Source organism: Lissotriton vulgaris, chromosome 5 (genome assembly GCF_964263255.1).
Source record: "Lissotriton vulgaris chromosome 5, aLisVul1.2, whole genome shotgun sequence".
Taxonomy (NCBI): Eukaryota; Metazoa; Chordata; class Amphibia; order Caudata; family Salamandridae; genus Lissotriton; species Lissotriton vulgaris.
The window spans coordinates 1,463,532,637-1,463,550,921 of record NC_141693.1 but is presented as its reverse complement, the minus strand read 5'-3'; the positions used below and the strand labels follow the sequence as shown (position 1 = coordinate 1,463,550,921).

Sequence of the window (18,285 nt, the reverse complement as noted above, 5' to 3'; positions counted from 1 at the left end):
CGTAACTGTATTTGTTTCTTATAATACTTTTAATGGGCTAAACATCAGTTGGTAATATTTTAGCTGTTACACAGGAAAATGATTTTTGTTTGTTCACCTATTTCACTTTAAGTTTGCTACATCTTTGTTCTAAAAGCTAAACAAGAAACTATAGAAAAATAATGCATACAGAAAAACAATCAGCCCAGTAGCAATTCTATACTGGCTAGTAGGGTATCAAATAACAATTGATATTATCAACCATTCACCACACATGCACTTAATCGATAATAGCCACTTGTGCTTACCAGCCACAAAACCTCTACTACTCACTGACATACTCACCATGCTGCCTGCACGCTTCAACAAAACAAGACCAGACTTCTGTTGGCGAAGAAAATGTTTGGAAAGTCATTACCCAGACTACCAAAAAGTACTTCAAACACACAAAAGGTGATGGGAAGAATGTTTACAATAAATCTAACCACTGACAATCACTCAGGGTAGCATTCCAATCCATCGTTCTTTAGACTAATATGGGATCACAGTTTGGAAGCAGCCATATGCAAATCAATCTTGATCCTGATCCAATAGAAACCGTTCAGCCCAAACTCCCTAAACAAGAACACAAGTAACCCAAGACATGCTTCACCCTGATTGGGGCTCTATAGTCAGGTTAGCTTGGTTCTAGTTGTGCAGTGAACAAGGGACCCATATCTGGGCACACTCTTGTCCACTTAGGTTGTTACATTAAATACAGGTGATGGCAGGAATCCTTGCCATAAGTCTAACTGCTGGCAATCACCCAGGGTAACATTCCAATCCATCGAGAGGACTGGCTTGGACGTTCGGCATGGACTATTCCAATTGGAACATGGTCAGCACTGATTTGTATATAACTGGGTCTAACCTGAGGTGGCATGGTGGCAAAAAGACTAGGTATTAGAAATGCTATCCTAAGTGGTTTTGTGTGTTCACCCAAAAATGTTGCAATGCCATAGTAATGGGAGAATATGCGCTATTCCTGCGCTACTTGGTAATAGCAATAATTGTACCAGCAAGTTTAAACTTAACACTAACCCCTAAATCGGAACATTATTTAAATTTCTACACTGTCTCTGGCTTTAACCTGATATGTAAAAAGAAAGTTGGAATGTGAAATGAATGCAGCTACTTCTCACTAAAAAGTGCATAATGCTGAAAGGTCATCTATATCCACATCTGAATGAAACACTGACAGTTGAACCAGCTTTCAACCTCCCTTGGTAAAAGATCTTTGTTCACACTAATCACATTAAAGTCAAAATACTATTTAACATTAACATCTTACAACTGCTTAATGTTACAATAGCTTTCTGACGGTTTGCACTAAAAATCTACAGTACGTACAGGAACAAAACAAAAATGCCCCCTTTTTCCCCAGCACGCACTCAAATAGGTGCCTTGGAGGGAAACTTTTCCTATTTTTAACTCCACTCCTAGAATATCTGGGAAACGTTCCTCATCTCATGTGTCCCATTGCTCATTAAGTTACTTTTCAATGAGATATTCTTGGTAGGTTGCTAAAAAGTACCAGACCCTGTGTCTGTTGCAGCACTGGGACTCCCCATAAAGTACACAGAAGGTTGTAGACTCTGCCACTTAGGTAGTGGGAGAATCCCATGAATCCCCCTCAGAAAACAAAGTCGCTTCTACAGATACTTTCTTAGGTCATTAAAAACAAACACTGAAAAGGTCTTAAAAACTAAAAAATATGTGCCACTTTAATACTTCATTAAGTATTAAATTTTATTTTATGAGGAGTTCTTGTCTCAGCAACAAAGTAGTGAACACTTTCAGAAAAATGCTAATGGAGGCACATTTTAGTTTACATAAACATATTATGGACTGTACTATGCATAGGGAGTGACATTTGTATTAGTTGGTTGTAAGGGTATAATCTTAAAGGACAATAAATCATGGCACCTGCTAGACGTGTCCAGGTGGCAGGTTATTATAGTTTTAGCTCCAATCTAACCTCACAGATTGATGAGTGAGACACATTGCCTCCAGCATCTTTACATAAAAACAGAAAATGCCATAAAACAAAGCCCAACGTAAAACACTTGGATGGGAGTGTGTTTATACGTATATTAGCATGAAATAGAATATCTTGCTGATGTCAGGCATTAATATATAGTTATAGTCTCAATAATATTAATCGTAAATGATCCCTTATCAAAATTTTGTTTTGCTTAATATGATTCAATTGAGATTTAAGCTGTACAAGATCTGGATGATCATTGCAGCAGATCCTTAACCCACTAGCTTTCAGATTAGTACACAAAGAACACAGCATGAGTTGAATGGCCACTAAGTGCCTGGATTTTAATAGCCATGAAAGGTGACAGATCAAGTTTGGTTGAGGCTTAAATCGTCCATGGCAGTGCAAGTTATTGATACTGTTCTTCAATAGATTAAAGACACATTACCTTGTCAGTTCACATGCCCAAATCTCATCAAACCAATGCACAGTCTACCCATTTGCCTCTCACTCATCTCATCAAAAGGTCTCTCCATATTCCCCAAACTCTTCATATTATTGCTTTGCATGTGTCCAAGGCTCATCATACTGTCAGGCCATGAACCTTGAGCTACCCATATTAGGCCCAGGAGCCTCATGCTTTTTCAACTGCCACTCTATTTGATCATGGCTTCTGACACTGCTAGGCCATGTATCCCACCAAACCTCTACACACCCTCATCTAGCCAAATGACATGCACACTTCATCTGCCACCTGCTCCAGGCTGATCACACAATCTGTTGCTTTATTATACACTTGTTCACATTGTTCGACCATGTATTGCATCGCATCACGTCCACGTGCCATTACACTTGCACTGTATGGCCACGTAACCCAAGCTCCCCACCGTCTGTAAAGTCAATCCAAATTCTTAACAATCCTCGAATGGAGAAATACTCACATAAACAGTCTATAGCCCACACTGCTCACACACACTATCCACATGACCAAAGCTCCTTACACTCTGTCCATGTGTCCTAACACTCTCGCACTGCTCAGAGACACTACGCTATTCACACCTGTAGTCAGCATACACTAAAATGTAAGAGCGCCGTCAGAGAACATTAGCATAGGGAATGATGTGATGGCTCCAACCCACTCTAACCCAGAGAGTAGCAGAGGCTATCCTGCTCTTACCTGCCAAGGTGAAGTCAACATACCATCTGAACTTCCATACAGTACAATCACCTTAGCTACTGATGTAAATCTGAAAAGAGTAGGAGTCGCAATAGTTGGAAACATGCACCGGTGCAGTAAGTACTTACCACAGCTGATCAGAGTAGGTGTGTAGAATAGTCACACCTTTTCCTCTCATGCCTGCACCCAGCATCTCCGCCGTAGACATCGTCGCAAAACCAACAGCTACTGGAGCCCTGTGGGATAAAATTAACCGCATGTCAGGAAAACAATGTGTATTCCCACAAGTCAGCTAGTAAGTGAACTGGAGGCAGTCAGCTTAAATGGGTCACTGTAACAAGAACAGGTTGTTAGCTGCGAAATACACTAACCTCTATGAAAAAGCCTTAAAATTCTAAATTAGAGAGAGTAAAACATTTTATTTAAAATTCTGCTGCGACACACAATGTAAATACTTTATCCAAGCAAGATATCAAATAGAAAAAGTATTACCTAAAATGGGTTTCCTATTTGTTAAACTATGTTTTAAATAACAAGAAAAGTGATCAATACTATGATTATGCCTTAAGTAGGTAAATGCAAGACAGAGCACTCATTAACAGACGTAGGCACACTATCTCAATCGACAACTGCAGACATTTGCAACATTGGTGGCTGATATGAGCCTCCCTATAGGACAATTCCTTTTGCATCGGCAACTGCTTGAAGACTGTCGCAGAATGTGGCACTTGATTGATTCAGAATCCCCCCACACACCCGATAATTCACGTACTGTTACAGATGGGCCCGGGACGACACCTGATCACCTGGATATACAAAGCGATATGGGCCCTTAACTCACCCACCCTTGTGCTCCTCCAGGAGAAATGGGAAACTGAACTCCAAAGACCTCTCCATGACAAAGAATGGGCTTGTGCCCTTGAGTTCCCTAACAAAGTGTCCCGCAACTACCGCTTCAAAAGCATACAATTGCATATTCAACACCGCGCATACCTTACCCCCGAGAAGCTTCAGCAAGATTACCCAGATGGGTCCTTTACATGCCCCAGATGCCCAGAACCCAGCACCTCTTTTACACACATGTTTTGGGACTGCCCAGCACTCCGCATCTATTGGGCCACAATCCATGACACCCTCCTTGCAGTCAGGGGGTTTCGGGACATATACACATGGGAGACCTGCGCACTGGGCACTAGCAAATGCCCCAAGAATATGAAAGTTGAGATACGCTTCGAGACCATGGCGCTCCTTCTGGCCAAGCGGTGCATAGCAATGCATTGGAAGGCGCCGGGGGGTCCTCCGCTAGCGACATGGGTGGGGGCAATCAAAAAGTGGTGCGCAGCGGAGGAAGAGGTACTTCGATCAGAAGAGGTCATGGGAACCCGCAAGCCTTCCTATATCTATGCCATGGGCTATGCTACTCCACTCCTTCATGCAGGAAACATCAGATGCACAGGAGCCCCAGGCTACCCGCACCCCAGTAGCACAGGCGTGCCCCGCGGCAACTCAAGATAGTCCTCAGATGGAATAGACGCTCGATGAGCCAAGGCTAAAGGCGAGAATGGACAATACGCGTGTTACCCTTCACGCGGCATTCCAGGGCCCCCCCCACCCTGCGCATGCACAACCTGAGACCTAGACAAAATGTAGTAATTAGACGGCCCCCACCAAGTGGCGTAATATGAGACACAGTGTATTCCAGTTAGGATTCTCCAGTTTGTTCCAGTTTACATCATTAGCTGGCACATACCACTGACTTTAGCGTAGGGCTGACAATGAGAGCGAAGCCCAACTCCCAGTACAGCTCAAAGATTACCTTGCATGGACACAAAACTTGCCTCACCGATCTATCCCCTTCATCATTGCCAATTCCAGAACTAATAAGGGGGGCAAAAAATTCGATGTAACTCTATTCCATGACAAGATGCAAAATGGATGAAAAATATATTCTAATCGATATTGATGCTATTGTACTGTACTTGTTCAAAAATGGCAATAAAAATGATTTTTAATAAAAAGTGGGTAAAAGCAAATCTGTTTTGCTGTCCACATTTTTCAAAGCTTCGCTTTCTGTATTTATTTAGGAAAGCAGAAAAGCAGATAGGGAATCGATTTCCCACCTATGCAAGGTTCAATAAGTGCTCGTTAGTGTTGTTGTAACTATTTGAATAGGGCATGTTAATTAGCAAAATAATCGTTTAGTTTAACACGATTACTAGCAAATTAATTGGCTTAACAGGATTACGAGAAAAATAGCTGTATGATTTTGAATGATTACTGGAAACATAACTAAGAGGAATTACTAGTGCCAAAATACCAGCCTGAAGGGACACCATTGCTGGTATGGCAATTATGTATTGAGCAACAAATGGTTACTTGATTTTGGGAACAATTAGAGCTCCAGGAGCCCTTGCATCCCCGATTCTTTTGTCTCATGTGGAACTTCATAATTTAGATGAACACCAATGGTTGATACAGACGCTTAGAAGTGGATGCTGGGGAGGCATGGGGGGACTGCAATGTAGTTTGTTTTCTGTTGTGTGAAATGAAGAGGGGATTTAGTACAGTGGTGATGGCCCAGGAATTCAAATCTGGAATCTAAGGAGTACAACAGTAGATTCAGACTAGCATAGAAATCTAATTTTATACATACGTTTGACACACAACCACAACATGCCCTACAACTCTTACACCAATTTTGCAGCACTACTGCTCACTTGTGCTTTTTTCTACATCAGCAGTGCTAAGCGGTTCCTTACGCTAAATGTCATTTTTGTAAAAAAAAAAATCTTTCTAGTCCTAAATCAGCAATCCTGTATCCATTGTGAATAACTATTTTGGACCATCCTTCCATTTATAGTGTGGCCCCTCATATAGAGCTATTCTACTGCCAATAAATAGAGCCATCCATGCAGTAAGAAATTTCAGGAAGAATTTGAACCTTTCCATAATATCCCCTATATCTCTAATTCAGCGACGGTGAATGTTTAGATTCTTGAGCTTCTCCTTCTAAACCTTGAGGTTTAAGTATGCACCACTTTGATTGTTTGTGTCTGACTTTTCCAACCACCCCAGAGGTTTCAATTTCTGGAGATATGACCACAAAAACAGGACGTAGTACTCCTAAAACACTTTTCAGAACCAGACTAAATGCTCCAGATGTGGTCCGATGTTTTAGTCTTTAGAACAAATGTCCATGCTCCATATGAGACATCCAGAATTGGACGCTATATTCCATGTATGATTTCAAATATTGGACACAATATTGCATCATCCAGAACTGGAGACAATACAGAGGTGGACTCCTTAATGTGATAACACTTCCAGTTTAGCCTTCAAAACTAGATAGAATGCACCCGAGGTCCTCACCAGAACTGGACAACACACTTAGGTTGTGACCTCCTTAAATGGATTCAATTCTCCAAACAAGACCTCACTACTGATGTGTGTGACAAAGATAAACACAAATCAAACGGACCTTTCTGCAGCAGAGTTTGTTAACCAAGAGAAATAAAAGTGCACAGAGAAAAGAACAGTGCTCAATGTCTGTACCTGTTTCCGACCAAGGTAACAGCACAAAGATGTTCCGGCAGTACCTGAGGGAGACCGGATGGTGGTACCACGACCCCTGGCAACATCAAATCTGCAATGCAAAGAAAAAAATAATAGAAAAACCAACAACTGGCAAGGGTTTCAGAAAACATTTCTAAGCAGGCTTGTCAGAAACAACTGGACTGGAATCTTTTGATTAGCCAGAATGATGCAAAGTCTGCCCCAAAGAGAAAGTGATCAAAAGTGAGGAATCTACTCAAAAAGGAGCAACCCATGTACTGATGGAGCAAGTCATATTTAGATTAAGCAATTGAAATAAGATATTCCTAAAGTGGGGGTGACTTGGAGAAGGGGAACAACACATCAGAGAGAGGGAGTCAGCAGCAGTGACAAAAAGCTTTTAGCGGTGTAAGGGAGACACAAGTAGTGAGAGGGAGCCACTAGCAGTAAATGAGAGGGAAGCTCCAGCGTGAGGCAGCCACCTGCAGTTAAGGGCACCCACTACAAGTACTGAACCACCACCAGAAAGAGGGAGCTAAATAAAAAAAAGAGCCACTACCACAAAGGAGTGACAAGAGGACCACAGGGTGAGGGAGCAGACACTTGGAGAGAGTAAGACCAACTCTCCTGGGAGAAACAGAGTGCGACTAACTCAGAGTAAGAAGGACTTTCCCAGAAAATAGATACAACCCATATACAAATTTCACCACAGTGAGAATAACACAGATAGAGAAAGACAGTGGTGCCCACATGAGGAGGGGCAACCTATGGAACAGGAAGGTGCTCAAAGTCAGAAGCCAACGTATTGTAAGAGTGGACCACGAAAAAACACAAGACCTTTGAAGAAACTGCATCTCTCACTCTCACTGAGAGCACATGTGAACCATGATTCTGCTCCCCATTCCATACAATTTCACCACCCACTCACTTTACTACTCACTTGGAGGTTCCAAGGGCCACCATGGAGGATACCAGCCCACTCTCAAACTCTCTGACTAAACTTACACCAAAGCGGGGTAGCAGATTCCTTTACTCAACCCCAAACCCCTGCACCAAGGCAAGCAAAAAGAAGCAGTGCTCAGAGATTTGGAAATGAACCATAGAGACAGGGTGCAGCCAATAAGGAAAGGAAGCATCCAACAGACAGACAGCATAATAAAACAGAGAGGGAGACATAGAGAGAATAAAGATACAGTGAGTGAATGACCTACAGAGTGACAGGCTGCCTCTTAAAGAGAGGAAGAGAGACACTCTCAGATCGAGCAAGGGCAAACTCTGACGAAAGAGTAAAAAGCCACACCAGGAGGGACTGACCCTAAAACAGCAAGATCGAACTTCAGAGAAAGGGATCCATCCCACGGACAGGGCTATGAGCCCCCCGGAGGGAAAACAACCTGCAGATAGAGGGAGCTACTGCCAGAGCAAGAGAGGTATAACCTTCAATATGAGGGCACAAGGAGGTGGTAAATTCAAAAAGAAGAAGCAACCCCAAGAGTAAGGCATTGGGCTCATAAGTACAATGTTTCTCATTAACTTAGGGGATTGCACTGGTGTCATGTTAAGCAGATAGGGGATTCTGTTATGTTATCTTATGTTATTTTATGCAGAGTTGTAGAGCACCCTATCACCCAAGAGGGGTATCTTGGCGCTGAGGAGGTGAGAGTCTTGCCACACCTACAGCCTAGTGCGACCACTCGAAAGGTCAGGTCTTCAGCTTCTTGTAGAATTCAAGAGGTGAGGAAGAGGCAGGTCATTCCACGCTATTGGGGCAAAGTAGGAGAAGGTTCGACTGCCAGGTCTGGTTTTCTATATGCAGGGGATGTGTGCAAGTAGGAGTCCATATGAATGGTACATACGGTTTTTGAAAGCAGATGCGCTTGTTGAGGAATGCTGGAACCTTGAAAGTGCTTTGAAAGTGTGGGTGAGGAGTTTGAATTGTGCCTGTTTGTGAATGGAAAGCCAGTGGAGTTCCTTCAAGTGTGGTGTGATTTTAAGGCGGCATGGGAGGCCAAGAGTGATTCCGCCTGCCGAGTTCTGAATAGTCTGCAGCATTCTGGTGATTTTTTTTGCTGATCCCGTCATAGAGGGTGTTCTTGTAGATCAGCTAGCTTGTGACAGGGCATGAATGGCCATTTTCTTGGTCGGACTAAAGCCATTTGAAAATCTTTCTCAGCTTCTTCAGAGTACTGAAGCATGAAGCGGTGATTGACTCAGGTGGTCATGTCAAGTTTGCTGTTGATGGTGATCCCGAAGTTCTTGCCATGGGTGCTGGGGGTGGGTGTTTGGTCCTAGCGCTGTTGGCCACCAGGTGGATCCCATGGTAATGTGTTCTTACCAAAAATCGCGATTTTGGTCTGGTCGGTATTTAGCTGTAGACAGTAGGTCTTCATCCAGTGGGCGATTTCAGTCGTGCAGGCATTGAATTTGATTCAGGTACTGGGCATCTTGTCCATGAGGGAGAGAATGAGTTGCAAGTTGTGGGCACAGGAGAGGACACTGATGTCGTGAGAGCAGATGTTGATGACTAGAGGGATCATGTACCCATTTGAAGAAGGCCGGTCTCACGGCGAATTCTAGCGGAATTCTGCAAATGATGTCAAAGGTATACTGTGCCAGGTTGACTGACTAGATGCTTCCACTCAGCAAGGAGCAGATCCATCTAAGTGAATGCCCTTGGATTTCAATGTTGTGTGGTTGCTGAATGAAGATGGGGTGAAAGACTGTGTCTAATGCTACAAAGAGGTCTAGGAGAATGAGGGGCACAGTGTCTCCTGTCCAGAATCATGCAGATATCATCCACTGTAGTGATGAGGACAGTTTCCGTGCTGTGATTGGGACACTGTGCACAGCACTCCAAATTGTATATGGTTCAGGTACACTGAAAATGGAAAGGGCATTCCATACCATTTCCTGTTAATCTTTTTCAAAATCTCTGCTAGTCATCGATGGAGTGGGGGCAGGTGCTTCAGAGTGCTTGCCCCATCCAAGTGAAACATTCTACTATTGGACTTCTCTGAGAAACAGAGAGTAAAAGGGGGGTAGCGAGAAAGAGAACTCTGCTGCGAGCAGGCCAACTTCACTGACAGATGGAGTAACATTCAGAAGGATCTCAGTGAAATTTGGACAATGACTACCCCAGAAAGGAAATAACTTATACAGAGACAAACCAAAATAAAGAGCCCCTTAGAGAGATGGTGATGACCAATAAGCAATGGAGGCAAATAGTGGGAAAGAAGTTACCATTACTGAAGGCCAACCCCAGCGAAAGTTAAAGAACCCCTGAGAGGGGAAGCAACAAGAAACATTAGTTTAGTAGAGAGGGAGAATATAGGTTCCAAAAGTGCAAACCACTACCACGTATGATTGTCACTCAATCACAAGACCAATTACACTTGCAACGCATTCTTGTCCAGACTATTACATTTTCCATTACAACGCAAACAACCATACATTAAAGTTCATATTTATTTCTATAGTTATATGTCTGCACAAATAAAATTAAAAAGGCCACTCACTGGTAACAGTGCATCTCATGCATCTGTTTATTTCAGCACCGTATTAGCCGATCTCAAGTAATGTGATCCATTTCCCCCAAAAACTAAATATTTCTAGTTTATGAACAATGACAACACATATACATTGTGACTACTCCTGAATTACTACATTCAATCACAAATACATAATAATTATGTGAATTGTATGTCATGTTCAATATATGTTAGCAGACAATGGGAACACTACTAAGCCTATTTTTATTGCACTACAAATATCATTTTCATCCTACTGGACTCTTGATATTCATTTCTATTATATCATTTAAACCCAGAAAAGCGATGAATGAAAATAAATAAAAGCAGTAGAAAGCATGAGCACTCTAAGAGCAGAGAGGGAAAAGATATTATAATTGTCCCTTACAATGTATCTATATGGCACCCTCGGGATCTGACAACTATACTTATTCAAGCCCAATGGGTAAAAATAAGAAAATATAATTAAGGTTTGTTATAATGACGGATGCAGGTGTACATACATATACTCCTACTGGTAATGAAGACTGTTTATACAGTGAGGACATAAAATATGGGGTCCTAATACACTGGAAGCCCTGAAAAGATTGGTAACATTCTACCACAGGGGGCATTGTCATGCTTGGGATAATGCTATGAAATCATGAAGATATATAACAAAGGCGTTCATATAATTCTCATATGTGCAAATAAACAAACAAATAAAATCCAGATTACATCTCCAAATCCACGAGATGTTTGTAATTCAAATAGTTCAACACCTCCTTATCTACATTGAGCCCTGTGGGATAAATGGTGTTAAATTTCAAGAAATATCTCAACTTCGGTTGTAGCACTCTCTCCCTGTCTCCTCCCCTCTTCAGCAGTACCAGCCAATCAACAGGAAAGTAACATGTTTGCTCAGCTTCACTAATGTGTACCTTATCAAAATACCTAGGTATGGGATAAGCATTGTCAACATACTTTGTTGCTCTGAGGTGCTTGATTAACTTTTTCTGACAGGGAAAATTATGCTGCCAACATACATCAGAAAACAAGAACATTTGGGAGCATGTAGACAGTAGGCAGAATCAAATGATGAACGTTTCTTGATGACCCATGATTTGCCGTTGACCAAACTGAGACTCTGGGTGTTTTTGCTAAAATGACAGGTTTTACACCTTCCACATTTGGACAGCCAGGTAAGAACAGCTTGTCTTTCATAATAGCTATGGACGAGTAAGATTTTAAATTACTACATTAAAAAGCGTAGAACTTCACTGAAAAAAACTAAGAGTAAAGTGAAACTATACGTAGGTTTACTAAATAAAAACAAGGACATTCGCCGGTTATATGCAACTGACATACGTATAACTTGCACCACTATGATGCACTGCTTATGACTGCACATATTACATCACTGATGAGGTCTGAAATCTACGCCAATGCAAGTTAATCTTAGGTCAGTGAATTTCAGTGGTTTTCTGGTTCTAAAAAGTAATTTCTTTATCATTAGAAGACCTATGTATAACTGTACTTCAACTTTTATTTGCAAAGAAGATATATATATATATATATATATATATATACATATAAGACCTTTTTAAACATAGGTCATGTGAATATATACCGGTGTGGGTGGTATATGATAGTCTGTTGGCATTATTAAAGAAATCAGCAATATTTTGCTTTGTGAGGAAATGGATCACGTTACTAGAGAAACGCTCATGAAATACAACTCTGCTGAAATAAAACAGATATATATCAAGGACACGGGACATTTTCTATCTAAAATCAATGATATTGTTTGGGACAGTGAGTCAATTTTGATAGCGCTAGATATAGATTCCCTTTATACTAGCATAGCACATCAGGATGGAATGAATGCTGTCAAATACTTTCTGAGTAAACGTGATATTGCCTTTAGTCAACATAGCAACATGCTTCTAAAAATGTTGGATCTTTGTTTAAACAACAATTATTTCCTATATAATAAGGAAGTTTACCAACAGTTAAGAGGAGTGGCCATGGGGGCATGTTTTTCCCCCACCTACGCATGTCTTCATGTGGGGTGGTGGGAGGAGCATGTCCTCATGGGGTCACTCGCAACCAAGTTTCCCAACAGAATAGCCCACTTCTGGCGATTTATAGATGATATCTGTATGGTGTGGAGGGGGTCTGTGGAATCAGCCACTGAGTTTGTGAGAGTTATCAATGATTATCTTCTTAATCTTAAATTCACGTCACAGATCAGTAAAGTAATGATCCAGTTCTTGGACGTTGAGATCTATGTCCAGAATGGGAAACTCCAGACTAGACTTCATAGAAAGCCCATAGCGGGCAATTCTATATTGCACGCCGGAAGTGCGCACCCTGGTCACCTCGTGAAAAGCATCCCCTATGGGGAATTCCTGCATATCCGTAAGATATGCAGTTCGGAGGCTGACTTGGAGAAATGTCAAACTGAGGCATTTAAGAGATTCATTGCTAGAGGCTATCAAACCACTGCTCTCAGAGAGGCTTTGAAGAAAGCAAATGAGCTGAACCGAGATGAATATTTAAACTCCACTACAGCCATCAGGACAAGACGAGAATCTCCTTCTGAGGTTCCTGAGAAAATAAATATGATCACTACTTACAACAGTGAGGAGAGGAAATTGAGAGGCATTTTGAAAAAACACTGGCCCCTGTTAAAAACAGATATTAGTGTAGCCCCCTTACTTCCGGAGGAACCCACAATAACTTTCAGAAGGGCACCCTCTATGCGGGATGCCCTGGTTAGATCTAGCCCAGAGGTTGTTCCTAAAAAGGAGGGGTTATTTGAGAAGTCAGGTTTTTTCAAGTGCATCTCGTGTAGAGCTTGTAAATTTGGTGTTTCCACCAAGGAGTACAAGTCTGCATTTGATCCATCTCCTATTGCGATAAAGGGGCATTACACTTGCCGGTCAGACTTTGTGGTTTATGTGCTCCAATGTACTTGTGGGCTCAAGTACGTTGGTAGCACTAAGCTACAAGCCTTTAATCGCATACTCCAGCACCGCAGAGCTATTGTCAACTCCGATGAAAAATATCCGGTCGCTCGGCATTTTGGCTTGGTCCATCAGAGAAATGTAAACCATTTAAGCTATTTCATTGTTGACGGAGTCCCTAAAAGTATCAGAGGGGGCAATAGAGAAAAATGTCTCAGACAGTTAGAGAGCAAGTACATCCTGCTTTTAGATAAGAGGATCCCTAATGGATTAAATACGGGGGAGGACCTTCATTGTTTTTTATAACATCTAGTCAAATTATCTGGCCATAATACTGCATGGGCCAGCCTTCCAGCTGTAAGATGTATATAGCCTCCCAGAATCAAGCCATTAGCCTGGTTTGACTCTTGAAAAATATTCCAGAATTCATGAGTTTCAATCCAATTGGTTGTATTTCCTTGTATCTATCCTGTGTGTTATAATTATAGTACACTTTGATTGTCTGTGATTCATTTCCCCCATTATGAGATCACCTGTAGTGTCATGTAGATTGATATACAAATCTATTATTATAAGAGGGTGTGACTGATCTGCTCTGGACTAATACATCCAGTTGATATGCAGTATCCCTGTGGGGTTATTGTTAAGGCACTATGTCCTAATATGGGTTTCCCCTATTATACTCAAATGTGTAACATAAATTTGGGATACTTGTTTTCCTTCCAGTATAGTCACGTTGTCTAGATAGGGTTCCTGGGTAGTCTTCAATATGAGTCCATAAACATGTAAACCTCCTAATATGGTGCAACATGGATGGGCCTGAGTTTTCCCTCATAATTTCCCGATTCACCCTTTTTGTTTTTGTAATATTTCGGCCAGCCACATATGAGGCATCAGGGGTCAGGGATCTGACTCTTAATTTGGCTGAATTTGCACCTTGGCACTTTATGTAATTTTTGCACTAGGGTTTTTGCACTTTTGGGATTATAGCTATTAACACTAGCACTTTAGCGGGCAACTTTAATGGTAAAAACTATTTATTGCACTATCATCCTGTGAACCGGGGATTCTAATATCGAATCTATATTGTATATATAATGTATTTAAACGGATATGAGTTCAACAGATCTGCATTTTGTAAATATTGTACAAAAAGGTATATAAAACATTGAGAAATTGTATATAATTCAGGCAATGTATTACATGTACACTTAGACTATTTTCTAATTGTATATACTGACTTTTTAACCGTTGTAAATATGGATCTGTTTTTCACTGTGGATGAACTTTATTTCAGTGTTTTTTCAGTTTCCATTATTGTGTATGCCCTGCTTTTGTGTTAATTGGTCACCCTTTATAAGCATTTTCATTGGTTTTGTTCGGCATGTGATCAAGGTCACCGTGTAGTGACCGAAACGCGTCATGCTGGCGATTGCGTGTGAATAAACCACTTTGATTTCACTCTTTGCGCTCTGGAGTGGTCTATACCTGTGGGTTTCGTTGATGCGGATTGGATTTCTGTCCATGTGCTGATGCAGCGGAGCAGGATTTGAATCGTATATATATATATATATCCAACAAAGTTTGCCCTGAAGCATGAAGACGCTACTCCACAAAAGAAAGTTCATCAGAACTATTTATTTTTCAAACCGGCTTGCACATCCAGATTATTTCAATCCCTTTCAGTCCCTTACGCGTTTCAGAGCTCCTGCTCTTTCATCAGAGGGGGGAAGCCACAGTCTCCGGTCTCTGCATGCTGCACTTGTACTCACTTGCATATTCCTTAATTGGCCCACCTGGGAGCCTCATGAGTGTGCCTCCTGGGTTTTGTAGTTCGTGCTGCAGAGCCTCTCCCATCGACTGCCTGCTGGCTATTATGAATGTTTTGAGCCCTCCAGTGGGCCTCCGAGTGTGAGCCCAGTTCGTGCTTTTAATTCCTTTGTACTGCTGATAGGAGTTCTAGTAGTTAGAAGCCTGCAGACCTTTGGTTCTTAGGCGGTGCATCTTCCACGGCCAGGCTGCCGTGTAAAAATCCAACAAAGTTTGCCCTGAAGCATGAAGACGCTACTCCACAAAAGAAAGTTCATCAGAGCTATTTATTTTTCAAACCGGCTTGCACATCCAGATTATTTCAATCCCTTTCAGTCCCTTACGCGTTTCAGAGCTCCTGCTCTTTCATCCGAGGGGGGAAGCCACAGTCTCCGGTCTCTGCATGCTGCACTTGTACTCACTTGCATATTCCTTAATTGGCCCACCTGGGAGCCTCATGAGTGTGCCTCCTGGGTTTTGTAGTTCGTGCTGCAGAGCCTCTCCCATCGACTGCCTGCTGGCTATTATGAATGTTTTGAGCCCTCCAGTGGGCCTCCGAGTGTGAGCCCAGTTCGTGCTTTTAATTCCTTTGTACTGCTGATAGGAGTTCTAGTAGTTAGAAGCCTGCAGACCTTTGGTTCTTAGGCGGTGCATCTTCCACGGCCAGGCTGCCGTGTAAAAATCCAACAAAGTTTGCCCTGAAGCATGAAGACGCTACTCCACAAAAGAAAGTTCATCAGAACTATTTATTTTTCAAACCGGCTTGCACATCCAGATTATTTCAATCCCTTTCAGTCCCTTACACGTTTCAGAGCTCCTGCTCTTTCATCAGAGGGGGGAAGCCACAGTCTCCGATCTCTGCATGCTGCACTTGTACTCACTTGGACATTCCTTAATTGGCCCACCTGGGAGCCTCATGAGTGCGCCTCCTGGGTTTTGTAGTTCGTGCTGCAGAGCCTCTCCCATCGACTGCCTGCTGGCTATTATGAATGTTTTGAGCCCTCCAGTGGGCCTCCGAGTGTGAGCCCAGTTCGTGCTTTTAATTCCTTTGTGCTGCTGATAGGAATTCTAGTAGTTAGAAGCCTGCAGACCTTTGTTTCTTAGGCGATGCATCTTCCACGGCCAGGCTGCCGTGTAAAAATCCAACAAAGTTTGCCCTGAAGCATGAAGACGCTACTCCACAAAAGAAAGTTCATCAGAGCTATTTATTTTTCAAACCGGCTTGCACATCCAGATTATTTCAATCCCTTTCAGTCCCTTACGCGTTTCAGAGCTCCTGCTCTTTCATCAGAGGGAGGAAGCCACAGTCTCCGGTCTCTGCATGCTGCACTTGTACTCACTTGCATATTCCTTAATTGGCCCACCTGGGAGCCTCATGAGTGTGCCTCCTGGGTTTTGTAGTTCGTGCTGCAGAGCCTCTCCCATAGACTGCCTGCTGGCTATTATGAATGTTTTGAGCCCTCCAGTGGGCCTCCGAGTGTGAGCCCAGTTCGTGCTTTTAATTCCTTTGTGCTGCTGATAGGAATTCTAGTAGTTAGAAGCCTGCAGACCTTTGGTTCTTAGGCGGTGCATCTTCCACGGCCAGGCTGCCGTGTAAAAATCCAACAAAGTTTGCCCTGAAGCATGAAGACGCTACTCCACAAAAGAAAGTTCATCAGAACTATTTATTTTTCAAACCGGCTTGCACATCCAGATTATTTCAATCCCTTTCAGTCCCTTACGCGTTTCAGAGCTCCCGCTCTTTCATCAGAGGGGGGAAGCCACAGTCTCCGGTCTCTGCATGCTGCACTTGTACTCTCTTGCATATTCCTTAATTGGCCCACCTGGGAGCCTCATGAGTGTGCCTCCTGGGTTTTGTCTTCATGCTTCAGGGCAAACTTTGTTGGATATATATATATATATATATATATATATATATATATATATGAGAAAAGCAGTCCCTGTTCCGTCAGTAATCGGCGGAATACAGCAGGTTTAGACCTCCAATGGCCCCACAGAATGCAACGAAAATCGGGCTGAAAAACCAATCAACTCTCAAGTGAGTTGCAGAGTGGCGATTTATTCACTAAGAGATGACGCGTTTCACTCCACTAGGGAGCTTGTTCACATATCGCGCTCAGAGCCATTACAGACATATATATGGTAAAAATAAAGGTGGGACAATACAAAAAAGTGTACACACCCTCTTTACATTTTAAAGTAGAAATGGTGAAAAGACTGAATATATTGCAAGTGCAAGAAAATAGAGAAAGACAGACTGCTATTCACAAAATGAAAAATTAATACATTTGTGCAAAATAATAAATATAAACACTAGATGTGTAATTCATTAAACAATGATGTAGTTAAATACATTGGATTTTTCATTTATAAGGTAAACCGAATCCCGAAATTTCCTGTCAACACAATACCGGCATAGTGCCTGTTTAAATAGAAAAAATCAGAAGGTATTTACCAAAATTCATTGAAAAACAGCAGAGCTATTATTGCAACAAAGTGTATTTCATATTAAAGCAATGATTACATTATAAGGTATAAACTGGAATAAACTGTCTCTCTAATCAAAATAATCTAACATGAAGATGTGGTGAAAATAAACAAATTAAAAAAGTATAATGAAAAAACAGTATTGTGATATATTAAACCAAAAAAATGATAGAATCTTGATTCAAAGAAAGCACATAGCGGGAAACTATGATAAATTAGAAGACAATCTTGAAGACAGCTAACATAAGCTACTATAGCAATAGTGTAATAGAATAATCTGTTACCAAATACATAATATTTCTATTTACAAAAAATATACAAATAGGATAGTCACCAGCCGGCGACTGATCCAAAGTAAGCACACCCTAGAGGCCAACAATAGTGTAGAAACTAGATGGTAATAATGAAAAGGGGGGAGGGGGGAGCGCCTTAAGGGTGTGAAAAGACAGGAGCAAAGCTAACACAGAAGCCTATTTATAAAAAGTTACTCAGATTTTCCCTCAGATAAAGGCCATTTGGGCCTTAGTATCTAAGGATAGTATAAAATGTGATTCTTTCTGTCTGAGTAGCTTAATCCGGTCACCCCCCCCGAATAGGCTGGGGTACCGAACATAAAACAGTGTACTCAAAGTCTTTGAGTTTTTTTGTCATGTACTGCACGGAAATGCCTAGCTACAGGATAATTACTGTCGCTGTTGATGATAGCACGAATGTGCTGAAGAATACGTTGGTGTACTGGGAGCTTGGTGCTCCCGATGTATTCAAGATTGCAAGAGCATCTTA

General features: G+C 41.8%; 1 protein-coding gene across 1 annotated transcript in view; it reads right to left on the bottom strand.

Moving 5' to 3' along the window:
• The window catches only part of EIF2D (eukaryotic translation initiation factor 2D), a 163,010-nt gene that overhangs the window by 108,684 nt on the left and 36,041 nt on the right, over positions 1–18,285 (bottom strand). Inside the window, exons 4-5 of the mRNA XM_086923411.1 lie at positions 6,732–6,822; positions 3,308–3,415 (exon numbers count right to left, since the gene is read on the bottom strand). Of these exons, the coding sequence (XP_086779537.1) occupies positions 3,308–3,415; positions 6,732–6,822 (199 nt within the window). The remainder of the gene's footprint in view (positions 1–3,307; positions 3,416–6,731; positions 6,823–18,285) is intronic.